The sequence below is a fragment of the Periophthalmus magnuspinnatus genome, chromosome 22 (assembly GCF_009829125.3).
Source record: "Periophthalmus magnuspinnatus isolate fPerMag1 chromosome 22, fPerMag1.2.pri, whole genome shotgun sequence".
Classification (NCBI taxonomy): domain Eukaryota; kingdom Metazoa; phylum Chordata; class Actinopteri; order Gobiiformes; family Gobiidae; genus Periophthalmus; species Periophthalmus magnuspinnatus.
Window position 1 is genome coordinate 25,472,369 of NC_047147.1, and position 16,787 is coordinate 25,489,155.

Here is a 16,787-nt window from a genome sequence, read left to right on the forward strand (position 1 = left end):
CTCCCTGTGCACAGTGTACTGGAGCTGGCTTTCTTCAGCATCTCCTCAGCCTTCTGTAGGACGTCCCTCCACTGGTACTCTACCTCCGTCAGCATCTGGTTCGCCTGGTGTCTCGTGTCTTCGTCCACGTCGTCCCGGTCCAACAGACTCTGGGTTTGTCTCCTGAGATCGGAAAGTTTAGAGTCGCCTTCCGGTTTGGAACTCAGGATCATCTAAAAAAACAAAGATAGTGTTTTAATATTTTATGATATTTTGTGTTTGAGTAATCTAGAAACCCAATTGTATTTTGATAGGGCTCTGGAGCGGGAGTGATTTAGTGCAGGAGCAAGGTCAAAAACAAAACAAATATAGCTTTTTTTCAAAACAATAAAAAGTAACATAGTGAACTGTTAGCAAGTAATACCTCCGTAGAAATGTAATACCCCCTTTTTAAAGTAATTCGCATTGTGTGTTTATCCAGTCAATGAGATATGTGTAACGAAGTTTGATTTCCTGCATCACTGATTACAATATATAGTACTAACCTGTGCAGTGCTGATGGTCTGTCCTGGCTCTGTGTTCACGTCCACATCCTTCACCCTCTCCTCTCTCTCCTGGACCCAGACAATGCTCTTCTGCTTTGTCTGGTTGTACTCCTTCAGCAGGTTCTCCAGGGCACACTGCCGCTCAGACTGACCCAGGATCAGCCTCACTTCTTGAAGCAGCTCGGTCCACCGCTCCTCCATCTCCTCCACCGTCCCGGAAGCGTCCGATTTGGTTTGTTCATCTAAATCTGGGTGTAAACTCTGGCTTTTCCTCTTCAGCTCTTGCAGTTTGGAGTCTCCCTCTGCTTTGGAGCTCAGAATGGTCTGGGAAATTCAAATGGCTCACGTGAACTTGGGTTATATGGGTCAAACTATTATTCAGCAAAAATGTGACTTACTGTATAGTTGATCTTAATTGCAAAATACAAAGTGACAAATGAAATGCGCTTTTGATGTGCTTATGTGTAATTTTTCTTCGATTTCTAATACAATTAAGTCAGAATCTTTCACGTCAATGGCTGTGCGGCTCAGCAACAACAACGTACAATTTAAATTCTAGTAGTTTTTCTCATCTTCTCACCTGAGCCGTGTGAAGTCTGTCCTCTGCTGTGGGCTGCTCCTTCACACAGGACAGTTTCTGCTGAAGGTCTTTGAAGAACAAACTGGTTTCTTCTTTCTGGGAGTCAAACTCTTTCAGCTACAAAAACACAAATAATGTAATAACAAATATAATAACACTAACAAGCACCTTCTATTCAAAGGTTAAGGGAAAGGTGTACTTCACTTCAATTAATTATGTGCATTTGACCCATCCTTCAACCAAGTGTCACTGGTGGAATAATTCCTTCCTCTCTCTCCATCCCCCATCCTCACCTACCCCATTTCTCCTTCTCACCTTCTCTTCTCTCCCTGCTCCCTTGTTCTCTCTCTCTCTCCTCCTACTCCTCGCTTGTTTTTTCCTGTTCTCTCCCCCTCCTCTCAGACCTGCTCCTTTGCTGTGCTCTGTCTTTCTTTTCCTCTCTCACTCTCACCTGTGTTATTCTGGTCTCCCCACTCCTCTCCTTCCTCCTTCCTCCTCCTCCTCCTCCTCCTCCTCTTCGTCCTCACCTGTTTCTGCTTGCTCTCCTCCTCCTCTCGGGCCTGCCCCTCAGCTGTGCTCTGGACTTGCTTGGCATTCTGGAGCAGGTTCCTCCACTGCTCCTCTGTATCTTTGACCGTCTGCTGAAGCTGCTGTCTGCGGCTCTCGCTCAGGTCTCTGTGGTCACTCAAAGTCTGGCCTCTTCTCCTCAAGTTATTCACTTTACAGTCGCCATCAGGTTTGGAGCTCAGCACAGCCTACAAAATACAGAAGATTACAATTAGAAATGTAACAAAATGTGATCTTTAATGCTCTCCTCTGCATCCTCTGCTCCATCTGACCCTCTCCTCTGCCCCATCTGACCCTCTCCTCTGCCCCATCTGACCCTCTCCTCTGCTCCATCTGACCCTCTCCTCTGCTCCATCTGACCCTCTCCTCTGCATCCTCTGCTCCATCTGACCGTCTTCTCTTTTCCATCTGACCCTCTCCTCTTTTCCATCTGACCCTCTCCTCTGCTCCATCTGACCCTCTCCTCTGCTCCATCTGACCCTCTCCTCTGCTCCATCTGACCCTCTCCTCTGCATCCTCTGCTCCATCTGACCGTCTCCTCTGCTCCATCTGACCCTCTCCTCTTTTCCATCTGACCCTCTCCTCTGCCCCATCTGACCCTCTCCTCTGCTCCATCTGACCCTCTCCTCTGCTCCATCTGACCCTCTCCTCTGCTCCATCTGACCCTCTCCTCTGCATCCTCTGCTCCATCTGACCGTCTTCTCTTTTCCATCTGACCCTCTCCTCTTTTCCATCTGACCCTCTCCTCTGCTCCATCTGACCCTCTCCTCTGCTCCATCTGACCCTCTCCTCTGCTCCATCTGACCCTCTCCTCTGCATCCTCTGCTCCATCTGACCGTCTCCTCTGCTCCATCTGACCCTCTCCTCTTTTCCATCTGACCCTCTCCTCTGCCCCATCTGACCCTCTCCTCTGCTCCATCTGACCCTCTCCTCTGCTCCATCTGACCCTCTCCTCTGCTCCGCTCCATCTGACCCTCTCCTCTGCATCCTCTGCTCCATCTGACCCTCTCCTCTGCTCCATCTGACCCTCTCCTCTTTTCCATCTGACCCTCTCCTCTGCTCCATCTGACCCTCTCCTCTGCTCCATCTGACCCTCTCCTCTTTTCCATCTGACCCTCTCCTCTGCTCCATCTGACCCTCTCCTCTGCTCCATCTGATCATCTATACTGTATATTTCTTAATCAAAACATTTACATAAGTTGAATCACCCATGAAAATGAAGATATTCAGAACTCAATTTTCCATTATCTCTTCATTTTATCAATATACTATAAGTACTACTATGACTACAACCGCCTTCCCAAGTGGTGGCTCCCTCACCCAAACCCCCCTCTGCTCCACCTCCTCGGCCCTCACCTGCTCCCTCATCTAAACTCCCCCCTCCTCGCCCTTCCCTGCCTTCCCCCAGAGCCGTCATCACCAAGAGCTCGGACACACAGGGCCTCTGCTGACATACAGTCATGATAAAAATAATATCATGCTGAGGCCCTGTGTTGGAGCTGTATCTACACTTACACCACGTAGACTGATTAACAGAAGGACAGTTAGACGGTCCAATCAGAGACATTTAGTTCACATTCCCTGTAAGAAGATAACATCCAGTCCTACTGAAACTAATCTGAAACTTGCTGTGCTCAATGTCAGATCTCTATGTAACAAGTCCTTTTTAATTAATGATTTTATTTCTTCTTTTAATCTTGACTTTATGGTTTTAACCGAAACATGGCTCGACAAAAACACAGGTAATGCAATTCTGTCTTTTTCATCTTTTGAGTATGTTTCCTTTAAAATGGAGCTAAAACAATCCCCCTCCATACTCTACTTAGTCATATGAAAACCTCCCCAGCACTGTCTGAGTTTTATTGATGATTTTACTGAGATGCTTTCAGTCGTATGCACAGACTTTGATGGTTTAGTCATTACAGGTGATTTTAATGTACATGTGGATAATGTGTTTGACAGAAACGCTAAAGAGCTCAGGTCTGTCCTTGAAACCTTTGGTCTGACTCAGCATGTCAGCGAGTCCACCCACAACAGAGGACACACACTGGACCTGCTCATTACAAAAGGAGTAAATATTTCAAATGTCAATGTGGTGGATGTTGCTCCGTCTGATCATTTCTGTGTCTTTTTGACCTGTCTGTTCCCATTGATAAAACAGGTGCACTGTTCGTGGAAAAGATGTTCTTTGAAAATGCCTCATGTTCTGATGTTGAGGATTTGTTGAACTCTGATTGACTTCGAGTGTTTAAATGTTTTGGACACCATTGCAAAAGGGAGTGCCAAAGGGCCAAGTGGGGATGGAGTTAAAGCTCCAGGTTCATTATGACATTTACAGAGAAAAGATGCACATGTACAACCACAGTTTATGTAGAACAAGGCAAAGGTATTTTTCTGACATTATTGGAAGTTGCAGTAACAACTCTCGTGTCCTGTTTGCAACAGTAAACAGATTAACAAACCCCCAGCTCCACTGTCGTTAGAACTAATTTCCACATCTAAGCGCAATGAGTTTGCAGTGTTCTTTAATAATAAGGTTCAGGGCATTAAAAATGCCATCAATTCCACGCTGCAAATTAGACCCCTGCAGCTACTTAGACACTTAGAGCTGACTCACTTTGCACCTGTAACTGACAAAACTGTCCAAGAGATTGTCACCAGTCTGAGTTCATCTACATGCTGCCTCGATGTTTTACCCACTAAATTTCTAAAGTCTGTGCTCAATAGTTTACTGTTACCCCTCGTTTGCATAGTTAATGTCACTTCAATCTGGAACATTCCCAAGAGGTTTGAAAACTGTGGTTATCAAGCCTCTCCTGAAGAAGAGCCGTCTTGATGCCGTTTTTAGACAAAGTCCTTGAAAAAGTTGTTTACCAACAGCTTATTAACTTTCTCCAAATGAACAACCCACTCTTTGTCCATCCTTGTATACTGTAGTGTATTTTTTACCAAACCTTTACATACCTGTGCAGTCTGTATTCTCTGGTTGGGTGGGGCCTGTCCTCCCACACTGTGCAGTAGTTGTTGTCTCTCTCTGATCCAGCTCTGGGTGCTTTGACTCTGGTTTTCAAAGTTGTCTGACAAACTTTTGAGTTCAGCCTGAGCGGCCGTCTGCAGCGTTGTCTTCCATTGTTGCTCTGCATCCAGGACCATCCTCTCTGCCTCCGCCCTCAGGGTCGAGTCCAAATGTGGGCTCTGGACCAGACTCTGGGCCTGTCTGCTCAGATCATGGAGGTTTGAGTCACCCTCGGGTTTGGAGTTCAGAACGGACTGAGTAAAGAGAAAAGTAAATAATAATATGTATGGGATTCAGTTGACAGTTGGCACCCGACTTACAAATGAAAATGTGCAGCATGAAAATGAGTAATGTGTTTATCATTTTATCACCTACATGATAAAAAAAAATAAAATAAAATAATAATAATAATAATAAACTATTATCCTCCACGTAAATCATCAGTGAACTCAAAGATAAATAATGACATTATTTCGGAATATTACAAAAAACATTCTGTTTATATCAAATGCAATTTACACTGATAATAAACTGATTAGTCAGTGAATTGGTTGGTCATCTGTCAGTTCTGGCTGGATTAAGCATTTTTATTGAAATAGATTACTTTCATTATATAATGTGAAATAAATAGTTGCCTAAATTCAGCCTTGAATCAACCAGTTGTCCACCGTAGTTAAAAAACAAAACTCCACCTGAGCGAGCTGCAGCCTCTCCTCAAACGTCTCCAGTGCTGTTACAGACATGACCTTCTGTTTCTGCTCTCTGATCCACGTCTGTAGTTTTTCCCATTGGTCCTTTAATGCCTCGTAATCCCTCTGAACTGCAGCCTCACTCTGTGCTGCGTTCAGGGCCTTTTCTGCAGCTTGGGAAACTCCACTCCATTGCTCCTCTGTCTCTTTGGCTGCATCTTCTATGGAACGTCTTTGGGAATCGTCCAACGTCTGGTTCTGGGACAGATTTTGGCACAAATGCTTCAGATCCTGGACCAAAGAGTCACCTTTAGGTATGGAGTTCACACAAGACTAAGGAGAGAAAGGAAGAAGAGGGAAGGAAGCAAGGAAGCATGAATGTAAGAAAGTTGCAAGATGAATCGAGTGAAATCAAACCAAAATTGCAAAGCCCCTCATTTTCAAAAGTAACAGAATATGTACAGGGAAAGATAAGCAAAGTTGAAACCAAAGCATAGCTAGGAAAATGAGTTTAAAATGTTCAAGAGATATTAAAAGGTGTTCAAAAGTTCAGAGTCAATAGGTTTATAGTTCTGTGAAGTAGTAAATCTGATGTTTTCAATTCAGAATAATTTCACAAAAAACAATTATGAAGTTAAATAAATGTAATAATAAGTTATAATCACATGATCAGATTTGATTATGTAATACAACTGTACAACTTACCCTTATGTCATGTCAAAGTCACCATTTCAGCTGTGTGTCTGTGTATTTCCTTAGACAAACTCTTGGATGTATTTTTAGATATATTTTATTTAATTTACTTTATTTACTTGTATAAATTGTATTTCCACCTTACTGTTTTTATCTAAAATCTAAAATCTTGTGGCTTCTTTTAGTGAGTCTGCTTTTTATAATTCAAACAGCCAACATAAGGGAGATTATAGAAGCTAGACCCAGTAGTTACCACAAACCAGATCGAAACATTTTAATTCATAAACATCTGAGCAAATTGTTCTGCTGCTACTTATCTACCTGTAAAACTATACGATTTTCAGAATGTAATGACCAAATGTGTAACTCTCACCTGAGCCACTTGAACCCTCTCCGTCATCGGCAGCAGCCTCAGACTCTGCAGCTGGTCCTCCTGCTCCGAGATCCAGGTCTGCACCGAGTCAGTCTGGTCCCTGAACTCGCCCAGGTCTCGGTCTAACTGGGCTCGGTTCTGGACTTGGGTCTGGACTTGGGTCTCTGCGGTCTTCAGGGCATCTTCAGTCTGGGCTAAAGCAGATCTCCAGGACTCTTCTGTGTCTCTGATGCGCCGTTGGACCTCCAGTCTCTGGTTCTTGTCCAGATCCTGGTCCAAAAGAGTCTGGCTTTGGAATCTCAGATCCTCCAGTTTAGAGTCCCCTTCAGGTTTGGACTTGAGTATTGTCTACAGAGAAGAACATGAAATATCAGTGTTCTTACTACAGAACAAACCATTTCTGATCTTCATCTATAATTCACTTTATTTATAAATATTCTCTATCTTCCCGTAGTCAAAATATTTAAACCTTAATTTGGTTAAAAAATTCAATGTACAATAGAAATAATCATTTGACTAGCTGACTACTGCTAAAATAATTAGACAGACTATCAATATTTTCACATGACATCTATTTCACATGGGCCTTATATATCTTGTTTGTTGTATCAGTGTCTTGTGTATTGGCTGAAACAGGTAACAGTCTGGACTTTACTTTTTTTATGTTCCTTACAAGACCATATATAATACATTGCAGTGTCATATTGCATAAACTTGCAATTAAGTATAACCCAAAGAAAAACAGCTGAGGAACCAGGAGGTGTGTGGTTAGAATTCTTAAAAGGGTCATGTTTCAATTAAATATCTCACCTCTGCTTTGTGTTTCACCTCCTCTGGTTCACTCTCTATTGTCTGCACCAAGCTGATTGGCTCCAGCAGCTCTCTCATCCACTTCCTTGTTTCTTCAGCCTTAGATTTAAACTGGTTTAGATTCTCCTGGGTCTGGTCCTGCGTCTGGACTTGGTCTTGGACTTGGGTCTCCAGGTTTTTGAATCTTTGGAGCAGGTTATCAGAGTCCTTCAGCAGACTGTCTCCTCTCACGCCCTGTCTGCGCACGGAGCCCACGAGGTCGGACAGAGCGGTAACTCGTGCGCTGAGGAACAAAAGGGGATTTATGTTATTCACTTCTTTATTTTAACGTACAAATGCATTGAATCAGTTTTAGTTTTAGATTTCATCTTGCTGACCAAGTTAAAACAAATAGCCATCTTTATTTTATTATTGAAGGCATTCAGTTCTAGAAAACATCTCACTTTGCGTCTTGAAGTTCTTTGAGCAGGTTTCTAAGCCTTTCTGGTTCCAGAGCCTGTTTCTCCTTCATCTGCAGCCACTCACTGAAGCTGTTGTGTTCTTTCTGCAAACTGAATAAAACATGAAAAAAAAAACATGTTATTTTGCTTACATCAGACACAAGTACGAAGAAAACAAGAATGTGTATTTTTTCATTATTTAAGCAGGAAAGTCACACTGAGATTACTGATTAGTGCTTCTTGTGACAGATCATTGTGTGGGGGGAGTTGGCCTTCAAACCTTACATCATATAGCGGACCACACCAGTTTGAAGATTTTGGTGAATTTGTTTCACCAAGTGCAACAAATTCAACTTAAACTCGTAAATTTTAGAAAATAAAACTGACACTTGGATATTGCCTCACCTGTGCAGTAGACTGAGCAGCTCCTCCATCTGCAGCAGTCTGTTGTGACAGTGAGTCCTGAAGGTGTCCACCTCCTCCTGTTGTTCTCTGATGAAGTCCGAGATTTCGACCAGGTTTTGGTCTGGGATCTGCCTCTGTCCTCGGGTCACCTGGTCTCTGAGCTGGTCCAGGCGCCGCTCAGGGTCTGTGGACTTCAGGAAACCCTAAAAAACAAGACTCATACTCTCAGAATACATGAAATGCAAAGGTCAAACTAGAAAAAACTCTTTTTCTGACTTTTTTTTAACATTTACCATAAATTTGGGACCATAAGCCGCTATTTTTTTCCCACGCTTTGAACCCTGCGGCCTATACAACAGTGTGACTAATTTAGAGATTTTTACTGACTAATGGCCACTGAGGGGCGCTCTCTAACAATAAATGCAAAAGTGAGACAGACGTGGGGAAAGATTATGCAGTGTAGAATACACTTGTTATGATTTTGAACTGTCATTTTACGCACGCAAGCTCAGCATCAAAGAAGGAAATAGAGCCACTGCACATAAGCTTAGTATTAGTGAATCGATGGTGCGATGTTGGAGGCAGCAGCAGGAAGAATTTAGTCAATGTAAAAAGACGACAAAAGCTTTCAGAGGAAATAAAAGCAGATGGTCTTTGTTGATCCTGTTTTATTTTCTAAACCTGCAGGTGTGTTCATCCCGTGTTGATGGTGTGTTGGTGCTTTAAAAAAAGTGTGTCTTAAAAAAACCCTCTGTGTACCGTCTTTCTGTGTAAATATCTCATGTTACATGATGAAAACCTGCTTATGAAAAGTACTGCATTAAACAGCAGTAGCAGCAGTGATAGGGGCTCTGGCCTCTCTTCTGTCAGTCTACCCCAGGGTAGCCATGACCAGTTAAAAGTACAGTGCGTAACTTTCTGGATGTGGCCGAATCAGTCAGGTTTGTGGAGATGCAAGCCCTACTCAGAGTAAGGACATGTGCTTTTCAGTGCAATAAATACAGCCAAAATAAGATGGTCTATTTTTTAGATAAAATATTACACATTGTGGCTTTAAGTTGCTTAATACCACCCAGCATCGCATGAATGACTAATAAATACAGTACAGTAGAGCGTGTTGAGAGACTTGTCGAGCTTGAAAAGTGCAATGCAAATGTAATGTAACTTACAGGAGGTACTTGGAATGATTTCATTTTTGAAACCAAACCAAAGTAAAACCAAATAGAACTTGATTATAAAAGGTTCTTTGCAGTAAATTTAATATTGTTATGTTTTTTGTAGGATGATTTGGGGACATCAAGATCATTAAAACAAGAAAATATGAAATAATTGACAGAATCACATGTAAACTAATTTAATTCACCATAATGTAGAAGATGGATGTGTAGCTATTTCATTGATTCTCTGTGCACTGATACTCACAGTGAGTCTCTGGATGGTCGTCTCCACATTGGCCGTACTCTCTGGATTCTCAAAACACTCGTTCACTGAAAGCTGCTGATCCTGGAACCACTCCTCAAAGGACTGCTTCTCATCTGTGGAACAAATTTAAAGTTTATTCAAAACGAGTCATTATTTTCTTGATTATCAAAAGGAACAAGGAAGCAGGAATACAAAAGGATTTTACAAAAAAAGCAGAAAATGTTTATTATGCTTATTATTAAAAACATGGATTGTGTACATATTTGTAGTGTATTTTACCTTGCAGTACTTTGAGCAGTCCCTTGTCCCTCTCCTCTCTCTTCAGGTGGATCATCTCTCTGGTTCTGCTGAGGGCCTCTCGGAGCCTGGTGCAGTCCACAGACAGAGCCTCCAGAGCCTGAGGACTGGTCACACTGGAGACAAGAGACACCTCCTTCAACACCGACTCAGCCTGCAGCTCCTGGGAGTCCAGATCCTCACACAGGTCCTAAAAGACGAGAGACGATTACGGTTTTGATAATCTCACTAAGGATGCCTTCACACTTGGATTAGGGTTAGGGTTTGGGTTAAGCTTAGGGTTAGTCTGGGACGAGTTTGAACGTGGTTTAGTTCTGATGTAGAATTGGTTTGGTCCTGTTCTAGTCTTGGTCTCATTCATGTTTAGTTTTTGGTTTAGTCCCAGTTTTAATGTAGTGGATGTAGTGAAACTGGATGAAGTGATGGATGAAGTACAAAGTCTCATTAGTAAAATTAAAAGCAGCGGCAAAAATTGACCCACACGTCACATAAAGATAAGTAAACATAAAACTAAATTACCCATGTACTTTAAACTAAAAGATATTTCACAAAGATTTGGAGATCTTTAATGCCAATACTTAAATATAACATAAAACATTATCATTTAAACATTTTTTTTGCACATTTTCTTAATTATATTATTGAATTATTTCACAAATCTATTATATAAAAGCCAAATTCGGCCTTCAGACCAATTTTTCTTGCTGATTTGGCCCAAAATAATCATTGACAGTACTTTTTCCTGCAAATTAAAATGCACTTTATACCATCAAAACATCATCTAACGCTATTAGAAAAAGAACTGTTGCCTTGAAAATACTCAATTACTATGTTGGTGCACTATTGGTAGAACATCTGTCAGATATTCTACCTGGGCTTTCATGATATGGGCATGTTCAAACATACATTTTACATATTTTAGCTCCATAAAACATAAAGATACTCTCACCTGTATCTGAGTCTCTGCGTCGGGTTTGGTCGCGTCACACTTGATGATTTGGCTCTGCAGGTTCTCCACTGCGCTCTGACACTCCTCGATCTTCTCCGTCAGATGTTTCTTCACGGCCATCAGCTCCTCAAACACGTCCGTGCAGTCCGTGAACAGCTCCTTCACCTGCTCCATGCGCTTACGAAGGCCTGTTTCGATCACCTAACCCCGGAAACAATCGATTTAGAAGTACAGTTACCAAATCTAATCATAATTATAAGCGTTTTGACGGACCTGTAGTTCTAGGGGCGATTCTTGGCTCTGAAGCATCTCCTGGATCTCAACCGACTTTCTGTGGAAATGCTCGATGTTTTCCTCGTTCTTGTTGATCTCGTCCTAAAATAGAAATATTATAAAAACATATTAATCATATTTCTGTCGCATTGTGGAACTTCCATGAGATGAGTGAATTGAGAAATACCCCAAAGCCTGGACTAATCGTTACCGTAGATTTCGGACTATAAGCCGTTACTTTTTTTCACGTTTTGAACCCTGCGGCCTATACAACGATTTTTTTTCAGAGCTGGGTGACTGAAAAACTAAAAAAAACTTGAGGACTGTCGTAAATGTGCAATGTTCCGGTGCATCTGTTCCCAGTGGAGGGTCTGTCACCTGCTTATCTCCCTGAAATATTCCACAGTATGACATTAAACGTATCTATCTAGCACTAATTCAAATACAGGTATTTACATTGCCCTAAAATACCTTGATAAAATATGTTGTCTTAACTGGGATGGGGTCACCTCTCCACAGATCTGACCTTTGACTTGCCCTTGTGCCGTCACCTGCTCGTCTCCACGGAGATACTAGATAAGTTTAATGCCACACTGAGAAACATTCCAGGCAAAAGCTCCTCTACCAGAAAAATGACAAGTCTTTTTACCAAGTCCACTAAAAACATGATTTTATTCTACATTAAAATAAAACATCATAAAACTGTGAAATGTAAGAAATAAAAATAATCAGTGTTTCTTACTCTCATGGCGAAGACTTGTTGTTCATTGTGAAAGGGGTGACTGGCTGCAAACAGAGACAGTTTAGCTCCGGCCCAACTGTCGACCTCTGACCCCAACGACAGCTGTTTGTCCCACAGCTCCAGCGCCACCTGCAGGTTATCCATGTACGAGTCAGTCTTCTCCGTCACCTGCAGAATAAAGAGAAATGTTAATAACGAAGACAGATGCCCTCCCATCCTCTTATACTCCTGTAGTGTTTTGGTGGCACTTGTTCATCTCCGTGGAAACGTTATTGCTTTGCCTCGAATGTTCCACGGTATAGTAGGTCATTTGTCTATCTATTTGACGTAAATTACAGGTCAGGTCTGTGAAGATGCAAGGCTGCTTTCATTAAGAAGGCAGGTTTTTCACAGTGTTTTTGAGCAATAAAACCAACCTTCAAATTAATAAATGCACGTTTAATGCTATAGTGCGGAACATCTTAGACAAAGCAGAAACATATTTATGGAGACAAGCAGGTGGCACATCCTTTACCAGAAAAGTTACATAGTGCACCTTTAAACTGTTTTTTTGTTTGATAATTATGACAGGATAAATTGTAAATTATAAATGATCAGGTTAAACATTTGCGGATTTCCCTTTTGCATATTTCTACAAAAATACTGTAAAATGGAGACGTGGATTCTGGATGTCACCGTGACCCACACCTGGCTCGAGTTTTGGACAGTGGCAAATATTAGAGTCTCTGCAAATATATATCCTCACATTTAGGAATTTAAAACCCTGAGCGTACATGTATTATGCTTAAACGTTAAAGTGATAAAATAATGTCTTTTTCTGGGTCTTTATGTAAATATACTTTATATTTTTGACTAGAATTTGACTTTTAACAGAATTACAGGCGTTTCAGTTAATTGTTGGCTTTGTAGTAAAAACAAAAAAAACAAAAACAGTTTAAGTCTATTCAATTTTAGTGTAGTTTTTAGTTTGTATTAGCATGTTTCACGTTCGTTTTTGACACGTGAGCCCCGCCCCTCTCTTTGCTCTCCACCCTAAGTCACTCCCCCTTCAGAGCGCTATCACAGCACAATCAGCTGCATCCCGCTAATGAAACTACTGCACATCGCATCAGGTTTGTGAAGTTGTAGTGTGTTGGTTTTTTTTAATCATTTTTTGTATATCTATGGAGAATTGCCGTGAGGGAAAATGGGTGACGCAGGCATGTGGGCGGAGCATTGCACGAAATCTTACAGCTAACCGTAAGGAAGGTTCGAATAGGGCCCAGGAGAGATCGCTAGATTACTAAAACCTCTTCAGACATGTTTTTGATGAGGGAACAACGTTATAATATGGTAGAATACTCGAAAATCGATTTTGCATAAAGTGTTTGGAATACTTCTACAAATATCAGCATGAAAGAGAACAAATGTTTTTAAACTGTTTTCCCAAATGACTAAAAATACTGATTTGAACCTGTAGCACTGAATACTTATTTATCCATTCATCTTACATCGAGCCAGGTGTCCATGAGGGATTCAGCCTCGGCCTCAAATGAAGTCTGGTTACAGTCCGGGATCGTCTTCACAATGGACTGGATCTGTTTGCAGACCGCTCTGAGCTCCTCCATGGGACCGCCCAGACTCCCCAGCTCCTCTTTTATCTCACCCACCTGCAAAAAAGAACACAAGACCAATCAAATCAAAGTTATTGCTGAAGTTTTTATATTTTTATTTGGCTGTTAGCATCAGCAAATGTAGTTAAGTACAAAGAGATTAAAGAATTAAGATTTTCACTAAAGTTTTGAATTCAAATGGTTTTCTATTATTGTTAAATGTTTAGGAAGTAGATTTTATGCATACATTCCTCTGTAATTGAAAGTGTTTTATTGTAGTTGGCATTTAGTTTAGGTACCATAAATGCATTGCCAGAAGTATGTCGTGTAGTTTCAGCTACAAATACAATAATAATGCAAGGAGCGGGTTTAAAAGTCTGTAATGTACTAATAACCCGTCTTTTTAATACATTCATTTAGCACCAGTTTTATACCAGGACAAAAACTTACAGAAAGAACAAGCCTGCCCTCTAGTGCTTCTCTTGGTAAAAGCTGCTTCCAGTTCATCATGTATTACTCAGTATTTTATTTTATTTTGGAAGTGCAAACATTTTAAAAAGGTAAGATACATGAAGAAAACCTACCACAGTGGGAAAACTGCAGTATATACTAAGAATAAATAATACACATTTATCTTAAATCAAACAACAAACAAAGACTTTGCATTTTTAAAAAAGGTGCATTTGATGGTGAATAACTTTTTACACAAGATGTTTATTTGATTCAGTAACTATTTACAGATGGCACTTAAAAACACGATATTAAAATAAAAATATTGTATCCATACTTTAGTGATGGACTTGTGCAGGTTGTCTTTCCCCATGTACGAGGCCTGTTCACTGAATGTCTGCTCTGCTTTCTGCAGAGTGGACCTCAGCTGGCCTCTGCAGCTCTGGAACTTCTTCAGTAAATCTATCAGGCCACTGCACTGCTGCCTCCTAAAACAAGACAACATGTCATTTATTAGTTATGCAAATACAACCGTCAAAATATCTCTTTAATTGAGATTTGAGAATCCATTAGATTATTATTTATGATACAGTTGTCCCTCATCATATCGCGGTTTTCATGGTCTCACTGTTTCGTGGATTTTTTTTGTGTGTGCAGTTTTACATGCTTTTTTTACAGTGTATGATCGTGCGTTGTGTTCTGCGTCCTGATTGGCTGTTGGACTGTAGACCATTGTCCATCAGTCTCCTCCGTGCCGTGTCTTCTGTCCAGTACAGAATGTGTTCAGACAAATTTACATAAACGTTGGATCGCAGTGTGACTCTGAAGTGCTGTGGGTTTGCAATTTGTTTTCTCCCCGACAAAACCCACAATGTCGATGAAACGTTCTGCACCGACAAAGACGCCTACGAAGGTTTGAACTTTGAGAGAGTTTAAACGAGAGAGAAATGTGAGAAAATGTTAATCCCTGTGTGAGAAAAGTGTATAAAGTGTGTGGTGAGGGGTTTTACAGACAAAAAACATATAGAATAATTGTAAAAAATAAAGCTGACTACTTTGCGGATTTTGCCTATTGTGGGTTATTTTTAGAATGTGACCCCCACGATAAACGAGGGACCAGAGTATATTTTACATTTACAGTTCAGCATATTCTATTGTCTTGTCTACAAAGACAAAAAATATACATGATCACTTAATCTTTCAGAGAATGGAAATAGTTCAATTGATAAAAAAAAAAACAGTGACCTGGAGGACAGTGCTCTCTTGGTGTCATCCCACTGTTGTTGTACTTCGTCCTGTAGAGCCTCATCCAGAGCCCCCTGAGAGTCCTGGACCTCCGTCAGACTCTGGAACTCAGGGAGGAGCGTCTGCAGCTGAGAGTCCAGATCCGACAGAGCACGAAGCCTGCAAAAAAACAAGAACAACATGTAGTTATGAAAGAGAAATCATTATATGCTTTCCAAATCTGTGAATGTGTGAGCAAGTTTACATTTTATACATTTTTTAAGCTGTACTAAATGTACTGAGGAAACACATTCAAAGCGACATTTCAGCCTCGACTCTAGCCTGTTAAATTTGGGTGGGCTGAAAATGTAGGTGGGCAGTTGATCCTTCCAACATCTTTAGCAAAACATTGATAGTAAAAATGGAAATAAATAAGAAGTAAATAGTAAATAAGAACTACTTAAAGGTCCTATATTATGCTAAATAGACTCTTGTGAGCTTTTACTGGGGTTATAATGCCGTTACCTCCTCATAAACACACCAAAAGCTGTGTTTTATTTTATTCACACGTGTTTGAGTAATCCTGCATTATTGGGCTGTCTACATCTCCATCTTCCTGTCGTATCACATGACATCACAAGGTGGAACAGAGTGTTTTTGTTTGAGAAAAGAACACAGCCTAAATATGCAGGGTTTGTGTGAATAAAACAAAACACAATATTGAGGAAGAACTTTATAACATAGATTAGAAAACACATTAAGTCTTGTCATGTTATCTCAAAATTTAGAGCTGATTTTTTTAGTATAGTCCTGTTTCAGACCTGGTCAAATAACAAATATGTCACAGCATACTCATACATCTATTTGGTGTATAGTAAATGTACTTTACGGAGGAGGAGACGGGAAAGTGTCCTTAAAGTAAGTTAGAACTGTGGCAAAACAGGAAGTAGTCCGTCAAAATAAAAGGGCTTTAGGAAGTACGGGTCACATATCGGTATATTTTATTCAACTATAATTCAGGTTGTCCCACCTCTGCTGCAGTGCCGGCAGAGTGGGCTCCTTCAGTCCCTGCGCCTCCACTGTGTCCTGTAGTTTACGCAGCTCACTCAACAGCGCCCTCTTCCTGAGACCTGCGGACTTGCTCTGGTTCTCCGTCTGGCTCTGCTGCTGCTGATTGGACAGTGAACCATCCACCTCCTCCAGTTTGCGAAGCAGGGCGGAGACCATGTCGAGGCAGGAGGCGGGCACTCCCTCCTGGGTCACGGTGAGCCGAGCCCCCTGGAGCAGCACGTCCAACTGTGGAGCTTTGTTTTTGAGGCTGTCGATGCTCTGACGGATCAGGGATAGTTTAGAACGTCCCTCCTGGAAATAAGAAGAGCAATAATTATAATGTGATGTTTGGGGAGCAGAAGTCAATATAGAAACCAAGACAATAACAAAAATAACACCAGTATTTGCAATTAAAGGTTCAGGTCTAAGTTAGGCAGAGCTATAGCCTAACATTTTGATGACGATACAAAAGAGACATTGTTTTCGAAATATATAATTGACAACATACCTAAGGGTGCTCCAATTAGGTTAAATAAGTCTTCACATTTGAACAATTTAACAGTAGTCAGACTTGTTGTGTTATACATTGACATGTTTTGGTAATGCACAAAAATACAGGGCTGACTATAAAAACCTAAATAAACACTTAATATTTAATGGGGTCTTTTATAATAGTTGTACTAACTTAGAA

At 41.0% G+C, this 16,787-nt stretch overlaps 1 protein-coding gene across 1 annotated transcript in view; it reads right to left on the bottom strand.

Moving 5' to 3' along the window:
• Positions 1 to 16,787, bottom strand: part of LOC117390151 (nesprin-2-like) — a 92,686-nt gene that overhangs the window by 3,374 nt on the left and 72,525 nt on the right. The window contains exons 32-50 of the mRNA XM_055230942.1: positions 16,077 to 16,408; positions 15,068 to 15,226; positions 14,160 to 14,310; positions 13,271 to 13,429; positions 11,781 to 11,948; positions 11,039 to 11,140; positions 10,766 to 10,966; positions 9,799 to 10,006; positions 9,520 to 9,632; positions 8,098 to 8,300; positions 7,696 to 7,803; positions 7,253 to 7,535; positions 6,443 to 6,790; positions 5,380 to 5,709; positions 4,636 to 4,941; positions 1,632 to 1,859; positions 1,105 to 1,221; positions 525 to 848; positions 6 to 212 (exon numbers count right to left, since the gene is read on the bottom strand). Of these exons, the coding sequence (XP_055086917.1) occupies positions 6 to 212; positions 525 to 848; positions 1,105 to 1,221; positions 1,632 to 1,859; positions 4,636 to 4,941; positions 5,380 to 5,709; positions 6,443 to 6,790; positions 7,253 to 7,535; positions 7,696 to 7,803; positions 8,098 to 8,300; positions 9,520 to 9,632; positions 9,799 to 10,006; positions 10,766 to 10,966; positions 11,039 to 11,140; positions 11,781 to 11,948; positions 13,271 to 13,429; positions 14,160 to 14,310; positions 15,068 to 15,226; positions 16,077 to 16,408 (4,047 nt within the window). The remainder of the gene's footprint in view (positions 1 to 5; positions 213 to 524; positions 849 to 1,104; positions 1,222 to 1,631; positions 1,860 to 4,635; positions 4,942 to 5,379; positions 5,710 to 6,442; positions 6,791 to 7,252; positions 7,536 to 7,695; positions 7,804 to 8,097; positions 8,301 to 9,519; positions 9,633 to 9,798; positions 10,007 to 10,765; positions 10,967 to 11,038; positions 11,141 to 11,780; positions 11,949 to 13,270; positions 13,430 to 14,159; positions 14,311 to 15,067; positions 15,227 to 16,076; positions 16,409 to 16,787) is intronic.